The 21369-nt window shown below is 43.3% G+C and overlaps 2 protein-coding genes across 4 annotated transcripts in view; one reads left to right on the top strand and one right to left on the bottom strand.

Moving 5' to 3' along the window:
* rgs6 (regulator of G protein signaling 6) overlaps positions 1-8869 on the top strand; it is a 60906-nt gene extending 52037 nt beyond the window's left edge. For 2 of the 3 annotated variants that reach the window (XM_053445202.1, XM_053445203.1), the window contains exons 9-18: positions 308-389; positions 527-601; positions 1401-1502; positions 2002-2063; positions 3588-3698; positions 4834-4959; positions 6638-6824; positions 7271-7360; positions 7846-7899; positions 8754-8869. In XM_053445202.1, coding sequence (XP_053301177.1) covers positions 308-389; positions 527-601; positions 1401-1502; positions 2002-2063; positions 3588-3698; positions 4834-4959; positions 6638-6824; positions 7271-7360; positions 7846-7899; positions 8754-8804 — 940 coding nt within the window. In that variant the 3' untranslated portion in view covers positions 8805-8869. The remainder of the gene's footprint in view (positions 1-307; positions 390-526; positions 602-1400; positions 1503-2001; positions 2064-3587; positions 3699-4833; positions 4960-6637; positions 6825-7270; positions 7361-7845; positions 7900-8753) is intronic. The other variant, XM_053445204.1, reaches the window with a different exon arrangement.
* A 3398-nt stretch (positions 8870-12267) lies between these two features.
* lama2 (laminin, alpha 2) overlaps positions 12268-21369 on the bottom strand; it is a 136061-nt gene continuing 126959 nt past the window's right edge. The window contains exons 65-75 of the mRNA XM_053444771.1: positions 19306-19389; positions 16427-16539; positions 15184-15277; positions 14891-14986; positions 14372-14452; positions 14119-14196; positions 13898-13976; positions 13678-13809; positions 13455-13585; positions 13048-13267; positions 12268-12916 (exon numbers count right to left, since the gene is read on the bottom strand). Of these exons, the coding sequence (XP_053300746.1) occupies positions 12756-12916; positions 13048-13267; positions 13455-13585; positions 13678-13809; positions 13898-13976; positions 14119-14196; positions 14372-14452; positions 14891-14986; positions 15184-15277; positions 16427-16539; positions 19306-19389 (1269 nt within the window). The 3' untranslated portion in view covers positions 12268-12755. The remainder of the gene's footprint in view (positions 12917-13047; positions 13268-13454; positions 13586-13677; positions 13810-13897; positions 13977-14118; positions 14197-14371; positions 14453-14890; positions 14987-15183; positions 15278-16426; positions 16540-19305; positions 19390-21369) is intronic.

Genomic DNA, 21369 nt, shown 5'->3' with positions numbered 1-21369 from the left:
GGAGTTTAATAAAAGATTATCGCGGCTCAGATTACGTGATAAATCATTTTTAAATTCAGCTTTTTCCAGATTGCGATCCTTTCCGTGGCTGTATCGGTTGCACACACACACACACACACACACACACACACACACACACACACACACACACACACACATACACATACACATACACATACACACACACACACACACAAACACATAGAGTAGCAAACTGATCCTCTCCTTATCCTGACTCCACTGTCACGACTTGTTCCGGTGCCTGGGAAGCATCAACACTCCTCTCACCCACTGATCTCATGTGCAGGATCGACAGGAAGAAGGATAAAACCGAGAGGAAGATCCTGGACAGCCAGGAGAGGGCCTTCTGGGACGTCCACCGACCTGTGGTCAGTAAGCCTCTGTCTGTCTGTGCATGGGGAGATCACCGCCTCCATCCACCTGCTGTGTCATCTCCACAGCTCCATGGCTCTGTTTGGGTTTTGTAGGCATGTGTTAAAAGAATGTGGGGTTTGTTTTTCTCCAGCCGGGATGTGTGAACACCACGGAGATGGACATCAGAAAGTGTCGACGCATGAAGAACCCTCACAGAGTTAAGAAGGTACGAGCTGCGGTAACAGGGATTTCATACAAACACAGTTAGAGGTGACGTTAATTGTAGAAAATCCTTTAGTGGACGTTCTTTGACAAATAATGAAATCCCATCAACGCTGTTCCTGAATAGGATTTATTCACATTTCTCTGTTTCTACTATCGTATATTCTATGTAGCCGAGAGGTCGATGATGTTGTAGAAGTTGTTGATGATGAAGAAAGGACTCCGAGGACCTAGTACCTTCAGTATAACAAAGTTTATTACACAGAAGTTTAACTGGTCACGACGGGCATCTAGAAACCCGGAGACATCACACAGCCAAATGGTGAAAATCTGACGTTCGGGGGTCTTACACACAGTTATATAGGGACATTGGTTCAGCCCTTGACTTCAGGTAAATGACGTCCCCTTATGGGATGTTTGACTAAATAAGGGCACGTTTTTGTGTCCGAACATGAAGACACATTGGTCAAAAACATTCCATCCACCAGCTGGTCAAGACAACTCCCTAGGTCAAAGGTCATACCAAAAAGGTAGAGTGCAAATAAGATAAACATCTGGAGGACTCTCTGAGAATGTCTGAGTGTCCAGGGGATAGACATCATAAATGTTAACCTGTCATTATGTGTTTTAAGCATATACCAACATGTTTTACTCTAACGAATACACGACACTACAACACAATGCACTGCGGATTTCTCGCTACTTGCTCTCTTGCCTTTTTCTTCCCTGCAACAAAATAACAAGTACACATTCTCTGGCTCCTTCCTCTGTTTCCCCTCATGCATCGTGTTGGATGGGATCAGTCGGTGTACGGTTTGGCAGAGGAGGGAACACAGGCTCAGAGTCCCATACACACTCCTTCACACCTCGGCAGGAAAGGCACCAAGGAGGACGTCGAGAAAGAGGTAGATTTCCAAACTGATGAAGTCACGTTAAAAAAAAAACGTGATTTGATTTCCCTCCAGATAAGATGAACAGCCACAGAGAATCGTCTTGAATCGATATTCAGTTTAATGCTCGAGTTCGGTCGTGGTGATTCTTCCTCAGGATGAGAGTTTTAACCGTGATGATGCTGTGTGAACACGGAGCAACACGCGACCTTGATGTTAGCACGTGTGCTACACAAAGGTCAAGTGTGTGATGGTGGTGGTGGTGGCTGCCTGATGTATGCATCCCCCGGTCAGTTTGACAGAATGAGGGGGCGGAGCTGGTTAGCACAGGCATTCAATTACAGGAGAGAAGGAAGTTAGAATAAAAATTGTAATTCTTCTTTTCCTTTAATTGATGTTTAGATATTTATTGATGCAAAATTTGCACTCCAAACAAAGGTGATTACTCCACTTGAAATATTTTCGCAGATATGAATGTAAAGTGTCTCTGAACTCCGACCTCTGTGTGTTTCAGATCTCTTTCCTGAACCTGCAGTTGGATCGTCATTGTATGAAGATGTCTAAAGTCGCTGACAGGTAGTGGAGACGTCTAATCTTTCTCTTGTCAGTCCCCATGTCACTGTAGGGGGGGGGGGGGGGTCGCCAGCTTTCCCATCTGCTGCTGCACGTCTGTAATCACACTGACCTGTTCTCCTCTGGCAGGTGGATGAAACTCGATAATTTGGTTTTCACTCGTGTGTCTGAACCTGAGCCGGCTCCACTTTGGTGTTTAGAAGCAAAAGTGTAGGAAGGAATGATGCTGTGGTTTTTCAGAGGAAGAACATGGAGTAACCAAGTGTGGTGTAGTTTGGAATATGTTTATAATTAAAATAATAATAGGCAAAAATAAAAACATTTATATAGAACCTTTCATAATCACAGTTACAAGGTCCTTATTCCACAAATAGGATTAAAAAGCAAACAAAAGCGATTTGAATATCACACAGCAATAGAACATAGATACAGAAATAAAAACGGTTAGGGATGATAAAAGATAAAAATCAGATCAAAGATAAAATGTCCGATCAAAAATGCAAAATGAGGTTTTCCCCGTAACCCATGTAGTAAGACTGCATTATTTATGTATGAGGAAATGTTCAAAAGATCCTCAGAGCTGGAATAAGGATAAAGGGTCGAGGCTGCTGTTCCTCAATGTTTTGTGGATGTTACATTTAATGTGGGGCTGTTGTGTTTAATTAGTTGTTCTCGTGTAATTCCTGTTATTTGGCCCCCTTCCTGTATTTATCATGAGAGAAACACTGGTATCCTACCACACACGAGTTGGAGTTCTTCCTCCCTGACAGTCTCATCCTCTGCTCAGTGGCTCAGGTCGGCCGTTCCTCCCCCAGCGGAGCAGGAAAACAGATCATTGCTCCTCACTGGTCCCTCGCTCTGCCTCCTCGACCTTTGACCTCCTGTCGTCAGGCGTGGAGCTGAGTTCGATCGGTGCTTCGCCATGCGGAAAAAGTTTGGCCGTTAATCCAAAACCGTGCGAGAAGGCGACATGACAGGAATCACGTTTGGTTGATAAGAATCCAAATGATGGTTATCGTGAATGTTTGAATCAGTTGTTGGTTCAGTGAGCAGATCACACTTCTCTGGTTTGATTTTAAGGCGATGTAGATGAAGACGTGTGACAGATGAGGATATTAATCTGATGACTTAACCAACACTGGTAGAAAATCACTTCCTGTCATGGTTATAAAACATCTAGTCTCATCCTCAGGAGGAATAAAGAGGAATTCTAGTTGGTTGCTGTGGTGCAGGATAGAAACTCTCTCTGTTGTGATGCTGCTGCTGTTGATGCTCGTTCTGCTTCACCCCCTCTCTCACTTGTGGTTTATCTCGACTTCCGAAGAAGAAGGTTCACGTCTGAGCTTTGCTGATTCGGATCAGAACAGATGTTCTGCACCGAACCAATTTCCTTTTAGTTTTGTTAATTTTCTTCTGTTTACTTCTGAATAACGTCCAAGTCACGTTTGCAAGTGAACAGATGCAATATTGATATCACTGTGTGTGTGTTTGTCTGTGTGTGTGTGTGTGTGTGTGTGTGTGTGTCAGTCTGATGACCTACACGGAGCAGTACATGGAGTATGACCCGTTTGTGACGGCCACAGAACCATCAAACCCCTGGAGCAGCGATGATCCGTCCTTCTGGGACGTGGAGGCGAGGTAGGAGAAACCAGACGGCGCGGCGGAGAGTCACCGTCACAGCCAGCGAACACTTCAACTCCATTTTACTGAATAAATTAATCCACACTTCACACAGAGACACTGGCAGAGACGTTGGAAGTCAGGGAGAGTTCATGAGAATGACGTTAACGCAGTGCAGCTGTGGAATAACTGTGATTTGCATGGCCAACGACATTTTACACCACAACAGAAGCAAAGACCCACTTACTGTACGTCAAGGCAACACACGATCATAATTCATCTCTGGCATTATTCTGCATCATCAAGACTCTAGACTTAAATGAAATAAAACTTCCAACACTGACTAAATGGATTCTGACCCCTTCTAGATCTTACATGTTTCAATCGTAACTGATTTTAAAAGGTTGTGGTATACATATTTTCAAATAATCGTTAAAAATTACTTAACTTAGAATATATTTTCATCTCAGCTGTTCAAACATCTGTAAAAACATCAGGTGAGTGAGTTTAAATTCACCGACCTTGAGAAGTGCACAAAGAAAGAAACCTCTTCTCTTTGGAAAGGTTATTTTAATCGATTCCTTAGAATTCCACAAGCCTTGTTTTCTGGGAAAAAATGATAAATCTGCCAGAGTACAAACCAGTATCTTAATGGAAATCAACTGGCATGAAGGATTTAACCTTCACAGAATAAAGATGGTTTACTTATCCAGTCAATGCAAATCAAATAATCATCTTATAGCAGAGAAATCAAGTAGAATTATAGATTCTGAGTTTACCTCAGGAATTACTTAGATCTATTAAATAATTTCCTAGTTTCATCAGATTGGTCTTCAGAGTAATACCCACATAAATTAAAAGCTAAATGTAAAATGAAACTGTCAGTATCTCTTAAGCTTCAGATCACAATAGTTTTTCCACTTGAATATATCAGATCATATTTGATTCCAATGGTTTCTTCCATTCCCGGGGACAAAACCACACTTCAGAAATCAATCACGTTAGGTTCTGAGTGTTCGTCTGTTGCCCTCCTCACCCCGAAGCCTCTCTCCGACCATCTCCATGTAATTCAATCTCCTCTAAACTAATCTCTCGACTCCCTGCAGCAGCTTCAGGTGGATGTTTATACTCGTCCTCTGCCCCTTTCTCCCAGTAAGGAGCCCAGTCAGCAGCGGGTGAGGAAGTGGGGCTTCTCTCTGCAGGAGGCCCTGAAGGACCACGCGGGACAGGAGCTCTTCCTCAAGTTCCTGGAGTCGGAGTTCAGCTCGGAGAACCTGCGGTGAGACCACACCCACACACACACACATGGACACACTCACACACACACACAGAGACAGAGACACACACACACACAAGATGCAACATTTTCACTTTTATGGAGGCTTTTACATTCACAGCTCCAGCGAGTGGGTTTGTTTTTGAATAATTAAGGACGTGGTACTTTTAAGGGAAAGATAATAATTCCAACGTGCTCAAATTAATATATCTGCGACTGTCCCTGAGTTCCAGTTTATCTCACGGATGCACAAAAGCATCGGGCATTTCCACTCTCGAATATTCAGATGCTTTTCTCTGCCCTGAAAATACCCAGAACCGAAAATATTTCTTTTTGGCCTCCCTGTTGTTTGAGCCTACCACTTCAACCCACTGGCACACGGTTTCCACTTTCCAGTTGTTTGGCTCCTGAGATAGAAAAACCTTGCAACACACAAAGAAAAACAACAACACTCACAGAAACAGATAATACAAACAGGAATAACACGAGCAGGGGGAAAGAATAATCCTGTCGAGCTGTGTTGTTGCACAAATTAGTTTTACAAAACAAGCCGCGTGTGGAAAGAATAAATTTACATGCTAGAAATGTGCAGAGTGAAAACATGAAAAGGTTCAGCTGCAAAACAAGTTTATAAAAACTAGATACATTTATGGTTCAGTGATTCATAATGGGAAACTAGGTTTAAAACGAGCAGTGCAGAGTTATTCAGGAATGGAAAATGTTATTTTAAAAACAAGGAGGCAATACAATTAGATTGTGTCTGGGTGGTACTTAATATAATAAATAAAATCACACTTAACATATTTGAAGTTGTTATTATAGCGATAGTTCAGTGCTTTAGATCCCAGGAATAGATTCTGCTGATTGAGATGGTATGGAATCATTAAACAGTTCAATCTTGGATTCATCAGACCAGGTAATCATGCTCCTCGAGTCCTGTAGGTGGCGCCGTGCGTCCGTCACAGAGGAGAAGCTTCATTCTGGTCACTCAGCCGTAAAGATCTGATTGGTGGAGAGCAGCAGTGATGGTTGTTCTCTCAATAGGACGTTTTCTATACTTTTCTGAAAGATTAGAATAAATTCAATCTGAGAGAAAGAGCTGGAATCACAGGGTCTGAGATGAAGAGCGTCCACCCTCATCACTCACCTGCCCTCACCTCCCTGCGGCTGTCCCATCGGCCTCCTCATCCCTGGTCTCCCTTTTTTACGGACCTATAATTGCTTTTGGTTTTATGACGGTGGATCAACAGAGAGTGAGTCACACCAGGTGTGAAGTGGAGAGAGAGAGACACAGCCCAGAGGTGCCTCGTCTCAGTAGAACTGAACCTGTCCACAGATCAATACTCATATAGAAACTATTATAGGAGGCAGTGGACCTGTGGCTTCCAGTTCAACACCTGCTTCCTTTCCACTTACACCCAAGATTAATGCTTTAATATGTTTAACACGTTATTCTTCCCCAGAGCAGTGTACGTCTGAGATTGAGTATTTTTAGAATGGAGTGAAAACTTAATATGCTCTCTTAATCTTTAAAAAATACTAATCCCAGAATCCTTAAAGGTTCAGTTTGAAGAATTGAGTGACACCTAGTGGTGAAGTTGTGTGTTGCAGCTGAGTACCCCTCCCCCCCCCCTCCCAGAGTCCTTCACTGTACCTGACAGGGTTTTCTTCTCTGCTCCAGGTTCTGGTTGGCGGTGCAGGACATGAAGAGGAGGCCTCAGCAGGAGGTCGCACAGAGGGCGCAGGAGATCTGGACGGAGTTCCTGGCCGAGGGAGCTCCCAGCTCCATCAACCTGGACTCCCACAGCTACGAGCGCACCAGCCACAACCTGAAAGACCCCGGACGCTACAGCTACGTGGACGCACAGGTGGGACAACAAACGATATGCCATATACTCCTTATAAACTTATAATGATAAATCTCAGCTTGCGCACCAGCTCCTTTGCGGCGAGGCCTGAAACGAGAGCTGATATCTCACTTTTAATTTCCATCTCTTCAGAAACTCGATCCCACTCCGTCGTCGGCCTCATTTATCTTCATCCCCTGCTTCATCGATATCAGCTAATGGGTTTATATTGTGGGGCGATTTCTAGACAATGCGCCCGGCTGCGTGAAAGAGAGAAGGATTGTGGGAAGGAATGGAGGGTTTGAGGGTGGGTGGGGGGGCTTAAAATGGAAGAGTTAAATAAAGATTAGATTCTGGCAACAGGCTACAACTGTCTTCCTCCGTCTGTGACCGTCTCCGTCAGGTCACTCTCTCTCTCTCTCTCTCTCTCTTTACGTCTCTCACCCTCGTTCTCTCTCTCAATCCAGGACCACATCTACAAACTGATGAAAAGTGACAGCTATGCACGCTTCCTGCGCTCCAACCTGTACCAGGACCTGCTGATGGCGAGGAAGAAAGTACGTGTGTCCATCCATCACACACCTTTGTCCCGACTGTATGTTGTCACGTAGCAGATTTCCAGTTTAAGAGTCGATGAAAGAACTGACAGCTGCTCTCCAAGGTCGATTTGTGAAAAGGGCGTCTGGGATTTTTATTTGTATTCACCCAAACTGTGAAAAATGTGAGAAATTATTGAAATCTTCAGCCCTCTTGGACAAATTTTCCAGTTTCCAGCTGTCTGGTTCCTGAGATCAAAAATACTCACAGAAACCAGAGGAATAACTCTACATATTTTATTTTTAAAGGATTCCACAGAAATTGCACCGAAGTCTGTTTGTTTGTGTTTTATCATTTATGAACCGGCCCTAAAATCAGAGCAGATTTTTCAACGTGTGTAAGACAGGGAGTCAAACAAATATCTGTTTAAGTGAAACTCTGAAACTCTTCACTCGTTTCCCCTTTATTTACTTTCTCTTTATTTACTTCCTCTGTGTCTCTGCAGCCGGAGACGGAGCAGGGACGACGCACCTCCCTGGAGAAGTTCACTCGCAGTGTGGTGAGTGTCCCACCGTCTCTCTGCTCATCACCAAACTGCATCCGTTCAAATACCATGAATTCTAGTCAACTGGTTTGTTTCCCAGTCAAAAAAAGAAATAATCAGCTTATATTGGGAGTATAATTAGAGCAACCTAGGAAAAAACCTTCCTCTATGCAGATGATGTTAAGCTGTTCCTGGATTATTAGTTATGAAACATTTTCTTGCTTCCATTTAGTTTTTGGCTCACTTTGACTTTAAGGATCAGTTTGTACTTTTACAAGTTCCAATGTAATTATAGCCTGAGCTCAGTGATTCAAACATCTTTTACTTCTATTGCTGCTCGACCGTGGGGACGTGTTCTCTTCACTCATTAAATCAGCAGAGCGTTTAAAAATGAACAAATTGCTCATCGCACTAATTTAAGTGTCCAGAGCATCGCTTGCAGTTTTATCAGTACAGCAGAACAGATACTTGTGTTAAAAACTACTCATGTGAAGTATAAGTGTTAATTCAACCTCTTTACTCAAGTAGAAGTACAGAAACCACTGTAAATTACTCACAAATACCTGTTACTGTAATAATCTGGACTATGCATCTCCCCATAGACAAATAGGAGCATGAGGGATTAGAAATCAATAAAGAAAATCTTAGTTTAAAGTCTTATTTATTCCTACATTGTGTATTGAATATCCATCAGCCCGTATTTCAAGACAAGGTCTTTCCTCTCTCCCACCTCTTCCTCCCTCGCTGCTCTTTTTAAATCCCCAGGAAAGCCTTTTAGAGTCGCTGGCATTTAGACAGCTGTCCCCCCCCCCCCTCTCGCTGTGTCTCCCCCTCACCTCCCCCCTCTCTTGCTGTGTCCCTCCTCGCAGGGAAAGTCGCTGACGGGCAAACGACTCACGGGCCTCATGCAGTCGTCCTGACAAGGCCTGGATCCAGAGTAGGAGGAACCAAACCCAGAAGAGGCGCTTACACCTGGGGAGCAGGCGGGAAGGGGCCCCGGGGCGTTTGGGTGTGGCTGCGGGAGGCGGGTGAGAGCGACCCCAACGAGCCACGATGCGCCACACTGAACCCCCCCCAACCCCCCTCACCCCTCCACTGGGATTTAGTTGAAGAGGAGCGACAGCATGCAATAAGTCACCGGACCTGACACCAGGACAGTGCTGTCACAGGGGAAAGACAATGCTTCTCTTCTCGAGGAGGTTTCTACTCGGACGCCTGCACCTCACCGGGTTCCTGTTGTTTCTCTCTATCTTCTATCTACACTCATGTTATCATGGCGGCTGCAGAGGCCTTCACTTTACTTTCAGCGATATAAACATGGAATGCTTGAATGCCTTGACTGATGTCAAACAGAGACTTAATTAATGCCGTAGCTAGTTTTATCTCACAGCGTTTCACTATGGGATGATATAAGGGAGGTTCACAGGGAACATCTGCTTCACTCTTTCCACGAGGACGACAGGTTTGTGTTAACGGGCGGAGAAGTTCACCGACTTCTGAGTAAATGAGCTTTTGGATCCACACAAGATCGACGTCCTCTTGGTGTTTGATTCTGGTTTAGCTTCCCGGTGTGTGGTCCCATTTTATTTAAATGGTTTCTCCAAGATTTTAAGTTGAATTTAACTTTTGTAGGATCTACGTCAACTATGACATATATGATAGAATATCAGAGCTCCGGGATTATGTACACTGCCCCATAATTAAAGATAGTGTGAAGTAGCTTTTTAAAACATTGATTGATTCACTTGGGTTAGAAGAGAGGAACAATATTTGTGTATCATCTACATATAAATGGAGGTTGACGTTAAGTTTGTGGATGACACACCCCAAGAGTAACAAATTGAAAAGCAGAGGTCCTAGGACAGACCCCTGGGGAACCCCACAGGTCATGTTCACTGAGTAGATATCCAAAGAGTTTCCTAAAGTTAAGCTAAGTGTTCTGAGATCAAATCTGGAGTGTTTGTTTGTTAAATTCCATTGTCAGTTCTACGTTGGTCTTGTTTGTTAGAACTGAAACACACAGACATCGGGAAATCTATGCATTCCACCGAAACACTAAAACTTTAGCGTCAAATGAATCTTGACAAAATGAGGACCTGTGTAAAGATATTTAAGATCTAGTACATAGTATTTAAAACTATTTAAGACTTTAAGTCCTGAAATTCAAACTGAAACCCTGTGTGTTGTATTCACATTAACTCATGTGTGTTTGTTATTCCTATCACAGTCTGATTAAAACTACAGGTGAACACTTGTTTATTTCCCGGCTCTAAAACCCTGGAGCCACCTCGACCTGCTCAGATTCAGTAGATCTGACCTGGAGAACAGGTGAAGCAGAACCTGTTGATTATTCTCGTTTTCGTCTGCACAAATTGTACAAGATCTCGTCTGTACCCTGGCACCTGTATAATTTATTGGATGATCTAACCAATGCCTCTTTAAGCACATTTTCTATTAATAGCACAGCTTCGCGACAGCAGCGTGGAACAGACAGAGGTGTCCTCTTGTTGTCATTGAGGCGAAGGACAAGTTGATCATTTCACAAACACACAAAAAAAAGAGAAACGGGTGCTCGACTCCAAACGAGTGAGTTGTTGCTGAATTAGTCTCGATCTATCTTCTACACATTCCACTTCAGGCTGACGCAACAAGGGACTTTGTGGGTCTGACCATTGTTCATCGTATGTAAAGAAGGACCATGATAATAAAAGAGGAATGCTCTATGAAGAAGTGGTGCTTGTTATTTCACGTATGTCCATCTGATCTCACCAGAGGCTGCAGAGAAACTCATCTTCACTTCACAGGAAATAATACAGAAAAGATCCTGAAATAATGGAACCAAACAGGAGCTCAACAAAAGTATGTGGTCACACGCTGCCCTCTAGTGTATTCAGAGTGAAAGTGCAGGTCTCAATAAGCACTTTCTTCTGATGACTATGCAGAAGATAGAAATCGGATTATTAAAGCAGGCTGACAATTAAATGTACTAATACCAAATTAATACTTAGAATACTACAATATTTAATTTTAAAGTCAACTCAAGAAGTGTGAATGTGTTCCAGTGTGGTAATCAAGAGGAAATATTAAAATCTTAAATTAAAACTGAATAATTTAATCTAATAACACACAGAGGATCCAGTCTCTTTCATACTGGATGATAGTGAAAGCTGTTGCACCACCTGGTGGAACTTTGAGGCTCCTGTTCAATCTTCATCCAATCATCATTCTCACCAGTGTAGTTGTATTTCTTCTAGTTCTAAAGAAGGACAGGACAACCTGTGTGATGCCATCACGAGTATATTTCCGGTACAGCTGCTGAACGTGTCTTCAGCCTCACACCATGAAGAGTCAGTGTCCTGCACAAACCTGGGTCCTTCAGTTTCCACTGAGGAGAAACAACAACCTGCCAATGGGCATCACATCTGTTTATGATGATTGTGGAATGTGGAAGAAATATATTTAAACTCTTCTCACCGTCATGTCAGAGGAAACATCAGTAAAGTCAATTTGTTAATGTTAATACAGCTGTTGTCTGGTCAGAGTTTCTACCACAACTTTACTGCCTGTATTTAAAACATAGGTTATTAGTTGTTTACCTGTAAACCTGTAAGTTTGTTTGTAGTCAAGATTACGCAAAAACTACTAAACAGCTTTCCTCGAGACTTGATATAAGGATGGGACCTAGGTAAAAGAAAGAACTCCAGGATCTTCTGTCAACTTTCTATTAAAGTGGAAGATATTTCTTTAACATTATCACAAATTTCTCTAGAGAATAATTCAAAGATCTTTATTGAATGAATCCGTCTTGTTTAGGGAGGCGATGTGTGAAATGTGATGCAGCTTGATTGAATTTAAGAGGGATTGCACCCTGTCCTGAAATCTATTCAGGACAGGGTATTTAATTAAATTAAATACCGGACACGTGGACCATGGCCACTGGATCTTTAAACCTTTTCCTGGTTATTTTCAAATCATTTAAGATTAACAGTAGAGTCCAAAAGGCCACTTGTACACCAGTGTCAACTTGATGAATGGTTTTATACACATAAGGGTGAGAAGGTGTTTATTTCTGTGTTATCTGGATAAACAGGGCAACAAGGTTTATGGACAAATGCAGGAAAATCACAATGATATAAAATAGATGACTCCACTTGTCCTGTTCACATAATCACACTCCACGACAGAATCACTGAATTGAAGCACGTGTCAAAGCTTTGCTCACTTCAGACAAACTTTAAAACATTTCAAATCACTGTGAGACCTTAGTTCAAAGTCATTATAGATTTATTGAGCAGTCTTGCACTTTACAAAATGTCAGGGTCTCTCTGAAAAGTGTGTGTGTGTGTGTGTGTGTGTGTGTCTGTGTGTGTGTGTGGGGGGGGGGGGATTTCAAGCAGTTTTTAGTTTCCCTCTATGAAAACCACACTGGGCAGATTTAGCAGGTTTTGGAAGTTCCCTACAGTCGAGAGACGTTTGAACATTTCATGCATCTTTCTTAAAGTTTTTAAATATTAGCATTTTACTGTCGTTACATCACAGCCTCAGACGCCTCGCTTTAAGTATCGGCTACACTGCCCCCTCAAGGTTTTCGGTGGTACTGATCTGCTTCATCCATTTCCGTAGATGTATTAAAAAGATTTATTACAAGTACTGAACTTCCGCAGTGATGCTCAACTAACTCTTTGCACTTTCCGCCTTTTGTTTTTTTTATAGATAACAGGGAAATAGTTTGTTATTATTTGTGTTTGAACAATCTGCCCGTTGCAGACTCACAGACCGAGTTGCAGTAGAAACACCTCAGACGTGTGCAGCACCTTGTGGGAGTATTAGTTGAACCCACAAAAAGGGAGGGAGGGGCTCTCTGGGTTCAGTTAGGCCGCTGCAGCAGGACAGGACAGAGGCTGGACTCCTCGGAGCTCCAGAGCCTTGTTGAAGTGCACCTCCATGGTTTTAGAGGCCTTGGTGATCTTCAGGTTCCTCATGCAGCCCCTGAAGGACGTGCTGGACGAGAGAGCTGCCTGTCGAACTCCGTCTGGAAGAAAGAGGATGAAACACTGAGCTCTCTGTATGTGGTAATGTAAAATGTTTGAGTGTTTTGATATGGAGGACATATTCAGAAATTGTTAAAGTCATGTTTCAAGTGTGTTAAGAAGGAAGTCGTACCGGGATATCCTCCCACGTAGATGGGGTCGTTGGTGTCGCAGCTGTTGGAGCGCACGTTGGGACTCTCCGCCTGGCTCTGCTTCCCGTCGACCACCAGCTCCACCCGGTGGCGAATCTTGTTGGCGGTGACGGCGTGCCACTGGCCGTCGCAGAAGCCGTCTCCCTCCGGCGTGTGCTCCGCCGTGATCCGCCCCGCCCCGTTGTCCAAATGGAGGAGGAGCTACGGTGAAGTGAGGGAGGAGCACAAAGAAAACGGTGGAAAAACAAAGATATGTGCACGAGTGAGACGTCTTAGAGAGTTAGATGAGAAGATCTGTTCAACTTTCATATGTCTGTTAGTATCCAGTAAACAAATCAGTCAAACTTCTCTAATCACTGTCATCTATTATAAGAAGGATGATTCTTACCTTGCCCTGGACGATCTCTAGTCCAAGTCCATCGTTGCCTTGATTACTGACGGCCAACAGCACCCCGTTGGTTCTACTGGTTCTAAACTCCAACGCTATGGACACATCCAAACCCACTCGGTAGGAAGAGACTGGACAAAAGAGAGATGGAGGGATTATATTCATCCTTTTGAAGAACATGTATCTTCAACTGCATCATGTGACTTGTCTCCTGTGATCTCACCTGCTTTCAGGAAGCCGGTGCCTTCAAAGTAAGTGCCCGTCTCTGTGGCCACAAAACACCTTCCCACCATTTGACTGGAAGTGGGTGTGGCCATGTCCAGTTTGAAGTCCTCGATGGCCCCTTCAGCGCGACCTGCAGGAGACGAGGGGTCAAGATCCTGTCACACGACTGAGATTAAAATCCCTTTTGATCCGTGACACGTAGAATAAAGAACCTTTACCTGTAGCAGGAGCCTTAAGGGCCACAGCCCCTCCCACCATCTTCAGGTTACGGATGCAGCCATTGATACTGTAGACGATCTAGGACAAGAGAGGGAGGTTGAAAGATTTAAAACCCAAATGACATGAGGGAACCATCACTGTAAAAAGACCTAAGAAAATACAAATTCCTGTGATGAAATTAAAAAAATGTGTTGATTGTGCGTGTGTGTGTTTTTCTTACTGGTCCGATCCTCTTAGTGGTGTAGTTCTGAGGTAATCCACCAACATACAGTGTCCCCACCACGTCCAGCAGGTCGGCCTGGAGACAGAAGGAACATGTGTTCATACTACTTTAAAAACTTTCTATGATGAGTATTTCATAGTTTCGATTGTGCGAGTTGATGCAAACTGAATACAAAGTACTTGAGCCACTTGATGTGTCTCCTGAAGACACCATGACCTGGGTGACCCATCAGATACACAGCTGAACGTACCTTCTTAGGACTGGTCATCTGTTTACTGTATCGTCCATCGACCATGAGAAGACCTCTCTGCTTGTTACGACTCACACGGATCTGAGCAGAGAAGAAGAGTAAGAAAGAGCAGCACCACAGAACCTAGTTGGAAGCTATTAACTATTATCAGATGGTGGATAAACTAACGACTGACTAGTTGTTCTGTGTTTGATTGTTTGATCCACAAATTATGTTTTCACTTTCAATTTGTGTTATTTCCTCAGGGGATAATGAACTTGTGTGTTCTGTTTGGTATTTGTTTCAACTGTTTGAAGCCTTTGTAGATGACCTTTAATACTGTGTTAGTTGAATTTCTCTTGATCGGATAAATGTAGTTATGTTTAAAATATGTAAACTGTTTGACAAATAAACCATTAAGTTTATCCAGCTACATTTCTCTTTTCTTTTTATACCATACTATAAGAACCTAACAAGATGTGAACCGGAGGTATGAACCTCTAGCATCCGAGTGTTGAATATTAAATTGACTTTATTTACCTTGTGCCAGTTCCCGTCGTTGATGGAGAAGGGAACGCAGCCGGAGATGTTCCCGTGACCGAGATCATAACCCAGACAAACTTGACCATTCTTGATCTGCAGGACGAGAGAATCACATTCGACAGTTCCTCTTAGCTTAACAGTTATAGGCTCCGTGAAGGAAATACTAAATACTTTAAGGCCTAAAAAGGTAAAACACAAACAATGCAGTTTCTCTCAGTTACGTTATCAAATCAAGTATTAAATTAATATGATTTAAAATCAATAAACAACAACAGAACAGTGGTTGATACCTGTATGGTAACGAAGTCAGCATGGTTGATTCTCGCCATGTAGAGAACGAGGCCTGACTCCTCCTTCGTCCTCAGCTCAAACTCTAAAATAAGCCTGACACACACATACACAAACAGACACACAAATATATAGATCCATTAACAGTGAAAATACACAAGTAAAACACATTTTATAGACGAGATAATTCCATATATTATACATTACTAACACAGGAGATGAATCATAGTCTGAAGTGGGTCAGACACCAGTCGATGTGTTTTCCATCGTTAACAGAAACACATAAAACTGCTCAGAGAGAAAATCCAGTAAATAAATGTTTGATCAGCACAACAGTCAAAATCCTTCTGATCCCTTTCAGCTCATCGTGAGACTTTGGGAGCATCTAGAAGGAATTACTTTCTTTCTTTCTTTCCATCACAAGTTTCCGGAACACAAAAGTTGTGTAGAGTTGTTGTAGAGTTGTCGGTCCAGTCAACAACATGTCGATCATTTCAACACATTCTCACTTATTCAGGGAAAATTGCATCTCTGGATTTGAACCTGCCATAGGCCCGTGTGGGTAGAAGTGTTCTCCTGTCCGGACTATCACTCACTCACTTCTGTTTCCCTTTAATTATTTAGGACTACGCTCCGTGGTGTGAGGCTGAGGGAAAAGCCTAACAAGCTACACACAGACACACACACAAACACACAAAACACAGGCCGGAATGTGCAATGTTGAGTGTGTTATAACTGACAGGCTCATAAGCTGCATCTATAGCGGTACGTTCACTTCCCCTGAAAAAATTACATTTCCTCTCGCTTTGTGTTTACTTTTTTATTACACTTACTTACTTCTAGTTACTTTACAGATGAGATATACATAAAAAAAATGTAATACAATGCATAAGAACTACAGAATTCCATTTCCAGCAGATTTTGTGAAGGGGGCGGGTTATGACCCAAAGAATACTCTATTAAATCTGGGAGTGGATCCATATAAACGGGCAGACTTTTGAATTTTCTTTAAGGTGAGATAGGACGTTATCCTTGATCTCCCTGAGCTCCGTTAAATTTGAGAAACTTTAATACTTTAATACATTTGTTTCTATTATTCTTTGCACTTTCATCTTAATATTTGTTTTGACACTTGAATCTGTAGCTGTCTGTATAATAAGACTTGTATCTGTGTGTCTATCACCTTTAAATAACCAGAAATCTGCACAAACACATGAGCCTAGCCGCTTCCTTCTGAATACTCACTTCTCTCGGACTTTGGCGTCGTCGAAGCTGAAGCTCATGTGGCTCTTCCTGCTGAGTCCGAACTGATAGGCCTTGTCCAGCGCCGCCGGGGCCACCGCCGACGCACACGAGTCCTGGAGAGTGGACACAACGTGTCAGTGGCACTGACAGGGTTTCACCACACAGCTCCGGTTGTTGTGTCAACAGGAAGCGGTACACACGTCAGTCAAACTAATGGGGTCCCTGCGGTCATCGAGTCGTCCTTAAAGAACAACTCAGCAACAAAGATAAGTTCATGAGGAAGATTCAATTTATGTACCTAAGTAAATATCTTTCATTAAAAAATAAACCTATGATATATAGAAAATAAAACACTTGAGCTGTGTGATGAGGTCGAACCTCAGGTGGTGAATATCGTGCTGTTTATTTCCAAAGCTCTTTGATTGTGATCGTCTTTCATAACCGTTTTCTTTCTGTTCTCCATTATTTCAAATCACCATCAAACCCTCCCGTGTTTTTAATTCTCATGAATCCCATAATTTAATTTCGTCTGAACCAAACACTGCGTCTACGGTTCGATTCCCGTTTGATTTCCCCTTTCAGCAGACTGAACAGGTACACTGATAGTTTCACGGTGCAGTTCCGCCAGTGACCACAAGGTGTAAGTGTTGTCATGCGTCTCGTCTCTCCTCCACCTGCCGCAGCTTCACTCATCCTCTCACTTGCATCTCTTCTTCTCCTCTTGTTTCACGTTTCTCCTTCTGTCCTCCCATCTGCTCTTCCTTTTCCTCTCCACCTCTTTATTCTCATTTACAGTTTCATTCCCTCTCATCTTCTGCTCTTTCTTTTTTCTCCTCCTCTTCTCTTCTCTTTGGGATCTTCCAGGAAACAACAACTCTTCCTTCATCATCTCTTCTGCTCTATCCCTTCTTCACATCTTCCTTTCTACTTCCATCAGTTCAAGTTTTCTGTACTGCATTCCCTCTTCACTTCTCATCCTCTATCTATCATTTTTCCTCTACACTGATCTACTCCTCTTCTCCCTTTTTCCATCAGTCCTACTATTCTTCACTTGTTTTTATTTCTGCCTGATCATCTCTTTCCTCTCATTCTCTCCTCCTCTCTCTCCCTTTTACCTTCTCCTCTTGCTGCCTCCTTTTTTCAACCCTCTCCAGTTTTCTGTCTTTCATGTTTTCACTCCACTCTCTTCCACTTCTCCAATTATGTCCTCTTCTCCAATTCCATCCACATTTGTCTCTTTTTCTCTCTCCTGCCTCTTCTCCTCCTCTTCTTCCTCCGACCTTTTACACCTTGCTGCATCTCCTGTCCTCCTGCTTTATGCTCCCTTCACCTTCCTCTTTTATAACTCGCTCACTCTTCTTCACTTCTTTCCTCCGTTTCTACACATCCCCTCGTTCTTTCCCTCTCCTTCCCATCCCTCCAGTCTCAGACTTCCCCTCTGGATCTAGAGTATCAGTTTGACAAAGCCGCTCTGCTGCACCTCCAGTGTGAGTGTGAGACAAAGTTAGAGAACGAGAGGATCTCTGTGTGAGTCTTAATCTCCTCTCTCCTCTTGTTCTCTTTCAAGTGAAGACATTCCCCCCCCGGCACCGTGACCTTGCTTTGTCGCCGCTGACACTCACCTCTTATCGCGCTCCGTCCTCATATCTGCTCCTCCACCTCCTCAACCTCCCTCTTTTTCTCTCTCCCCCTCTTTCTCCGTCTCTCCCCCTGTCTAACAAAAGGGCCGACGTCACCCGCTCAGAACCCTTTTCCTCGAGTCTCCTTTAATTCTTCTCCCACTTCCTCTCCTCCGTCTTTCCATTAAGCCGACAAAAGGCGAGTGGCGCTCTGTGCAGAGAGATTCTCCCCTCGCCCTCCACGGCTGCACCTTTTCTCCGGGGCCCTTCTCCGTCTTCCAGCCTCTTTCATCCGCCTCTTCCTCTCTCCCTTCCTCTCATCCCCCCCGAGTATTTCCATTAAGCCAACAATAGGAGAACTGACTTCCATTCAGAGCGGCTGGTCTGTGGTTGGAGGTCACACCAATACAATCTGAAGTCATTTAGTGGGGATTTCTATATGTGTGTGTGTGAGTATAGGTGAAAGCCAGTGTGTGTGTGTGTGTGTGTGTGTGTGTGTGTGTGTGTCGTTGGAGTTGCCCATGCTCTGCTTATTGTATTTCATCTTTCAGACTCTATTGGCCTCTGACAGTAACTTACTTTGCCACAAATCCGTTGCTGCTCAGCTCATTTTAAGACCTTGAGCGTAATCACATCACTTAATTGTGTTTCGCACTTTGGTTTTGATTTGAAACTACACAAGCTCACATGCACTTCACCTGTATCAAGATCCAGAAGAGGCAAGTTACAGCTTAAAGGGCAAAGTCTCTAATTTTTTACCATAAGCACTTGAAAAGATGTAGCTGTGATTTGGGTCAGCGGCCGACCGCCCTGTGAAAACACTTCAACATGACGAGCAGGCTTCTCCTTTGTCATAATAACTCATAAAATAATCTCTTGTGCACCTGCAACTGGAAAAATGAGCCATATTTCAGTTTTAATGTCTTTTAGCTCTTTTTATGTTGTTTTGGTTATAGCTCTCCCCGCTGGCACCAAACAGCAGGACGACTATATTAGCATGTCGCTAACCGGTGAGTGCAGCATTTAGTTGCTTATGAGCACAGGACTTTTGCGGAAATAAGAACAACACAATAGCAGGTGAGTAAATAAAGCGGCCTGAAAAGTGTTTGTAGCTGAAGTGACAGTGGTTGATTTCTCAAGGAATCCATACTTACATGTAACTGTATTAAACTGTGTGTGTGTGTGTGTGTGTGTGTTTGTGTGTGAGTGTGTTTGTGTGTGAGTGTGTTTGTGTGTGTGTGTGCGTGTGTGTGCGTGTACCAAGTCGGCGCCGGGGTCCTGTTTAGTGGGCAGGGCTGTAGCGGCAGCAGCTGTGGCAGCAGGCGGAGCAGGGGGCGTGGCCTCCTGCAGGTCAGCAGTCAGGTAGTAGGAAAGGGGAGTGGATTAGTGGCGGACACACACACAAACACACACACACACAAACACACACACACACATACAGATAGACAGATTGGCGACAGTTTTTTTTACACAAGCACACGTCAGCTAGAGGCAGGCGATGATGCTGAGAAGCTGAAAAGGTCAAAGATGGTGAAGGAGGTCGTTTCTCACACCTGAGAGTCTGGACCAAGGTCTGAATCAATAAGGTTTATGTCATATCTGTAAATTCATCCGTCTCAACTTCTTGAAATTGGTCGGAAAGTCTGAACTATCTATCTATAAGTGTTTTCAAGCTACACGCTGAGTCTGTTCCTCTTCTCATGCACATCCCAACCATGTGTGCAGAGCTGTGTTACACAATGAAGCAACACAACTCTTTCAAAAATAGAATTAAAAGTTTACTCCAGCATTCCCAGAGGCCGTGGGGGTGTGTTGAGTCCCCGGTGCCACAGGATTTACTTTAATTTTTACTGTATATTTCTAAGCATGTTTTTGATCAGATAAAAATAAAAGTTTTAAGTTAATGTTAAATTTACAATCATTTCATTATAACTTAAGATCAAATTAAATTGACTTTAGAAACTTAAACGCTGCAGCAAAGACGATAGATAACAGATGTTAGATTTAATTGTAATGCAACCCACTTGTTCAGCACTCGAATCACAGTTTGCTGGGGTTTCATGGGAATAAAAATATATTTAGAGATGCTGTTTGAAATTATTTGGGCAACACTGCCCTAAAACTGTAAGAATAGCATTTGGAAAAAAGTCTTATAACATTAAAGAGAAGAAGAACATGACATGAATCTCTAAATTCAAAGTTACTAAAAGATATTGAATTGTATAACAGCGGTTTAGAATATCATCAGATTAGTCTAGTGTTGTGCTTCAGTCAAATAAAGATCTGCTTTATACAAATATCTCAAATCTTGATTCTCAGTTTGGTCACAATCCTCCTAAACACTGTTTAAAAAAATATCTTTCATCTTTCTCTGATGTCTGGTGAGACATTTGCTTCCACTCTGTAAATTGCTGTGGCTTTAATATAGAGCTACTTTCACTGAAGGCCTAAAAGAGGGTGAATTATAAAAGGAAGTCAGCGAGTGTGTGTGTGTGTGTGTGTGTGTGTGTGTGTGTGGGGGGGGGGGGGGTTGAAATATGCAGCCTGCCTTCACTTTCAGTTAAAATGTAGATGGCGGCCGAGGAACTATGACTTTGCACAGCCCAGGCTCTACATCATAAGGCGGATGAACTTGCCGCCCATAAAGCAACAGACCCCAGAGTTATGGCAGAGCTGCCGTCGCTCTGTGCTTCGTGATCAATGTCCTTTAAGAGGCGCAGTTTAGCAGGTAACTGGCTGACTGATAACCTGTGACTGCGATATGTTCAATCTGTGAGATATACCATCGCCTATCCCAATAAGTGTGAAATGAACGACTCCCCCACGCCTGCCAGCCTCTTTGCATAGTGTCTCCACGTTAGCCCAGAGTGTTTTGGCACCTGCGAGGCCATAAAGCATTAAACGGCACGCACAGTTAGCCCGGCGCGGCCCGGCGGCGGCGGCTCCGCACTGTACGACAAGCTGCCAGAGGTGGAGTTTAGTAGCTCAAGGCTAAAGGGACTATAAAGAAAAGTTAATGGGCTGTTCAACTGCCGCGTGATGAAACGCTATGCTAACGCGCCGAGGCCACGGCTGCATTTCATCACAGAGAAACAGGAGTGTGTTGGTCGGCAAGTGTGATGAAGAGGAGGAAGAGGGGGAGGAAGAAAGATATGCTGCAGTAGGACATGTGTGCACGTCTGTAAATGGGTGCACGTCTGTTTTACTGTGCCTGTTGTACATGTGCATAAAACAAAGGTAATGATCATTATATCACCGTCTCTAAAGACCCTCAATCTATAAAACACCATATTAACAATTTAACCAATGACAACAAAGGGTTAG

The sequence above is a fragment of the Pleuronectes platessa genome, chromosome 17, assembly GCF_947347685.1.
Source record: "Pleuronectes platessa chromosome 17, fPlePla1.1, whole genome shotgun sequence".
Taxonomy (NCBI): domain Eukaryota; kingdom Metazoa; phylum Chordata; class Actinopteri; order Pleuronectiformes; family Pleuronectidae; genus Pleuronectes; species Pleuronectes platessa.
Note: the sequence above shows the minus strand (reverse complement) of the source record. Positions and strands in the feature narration are given on the sequence as shown.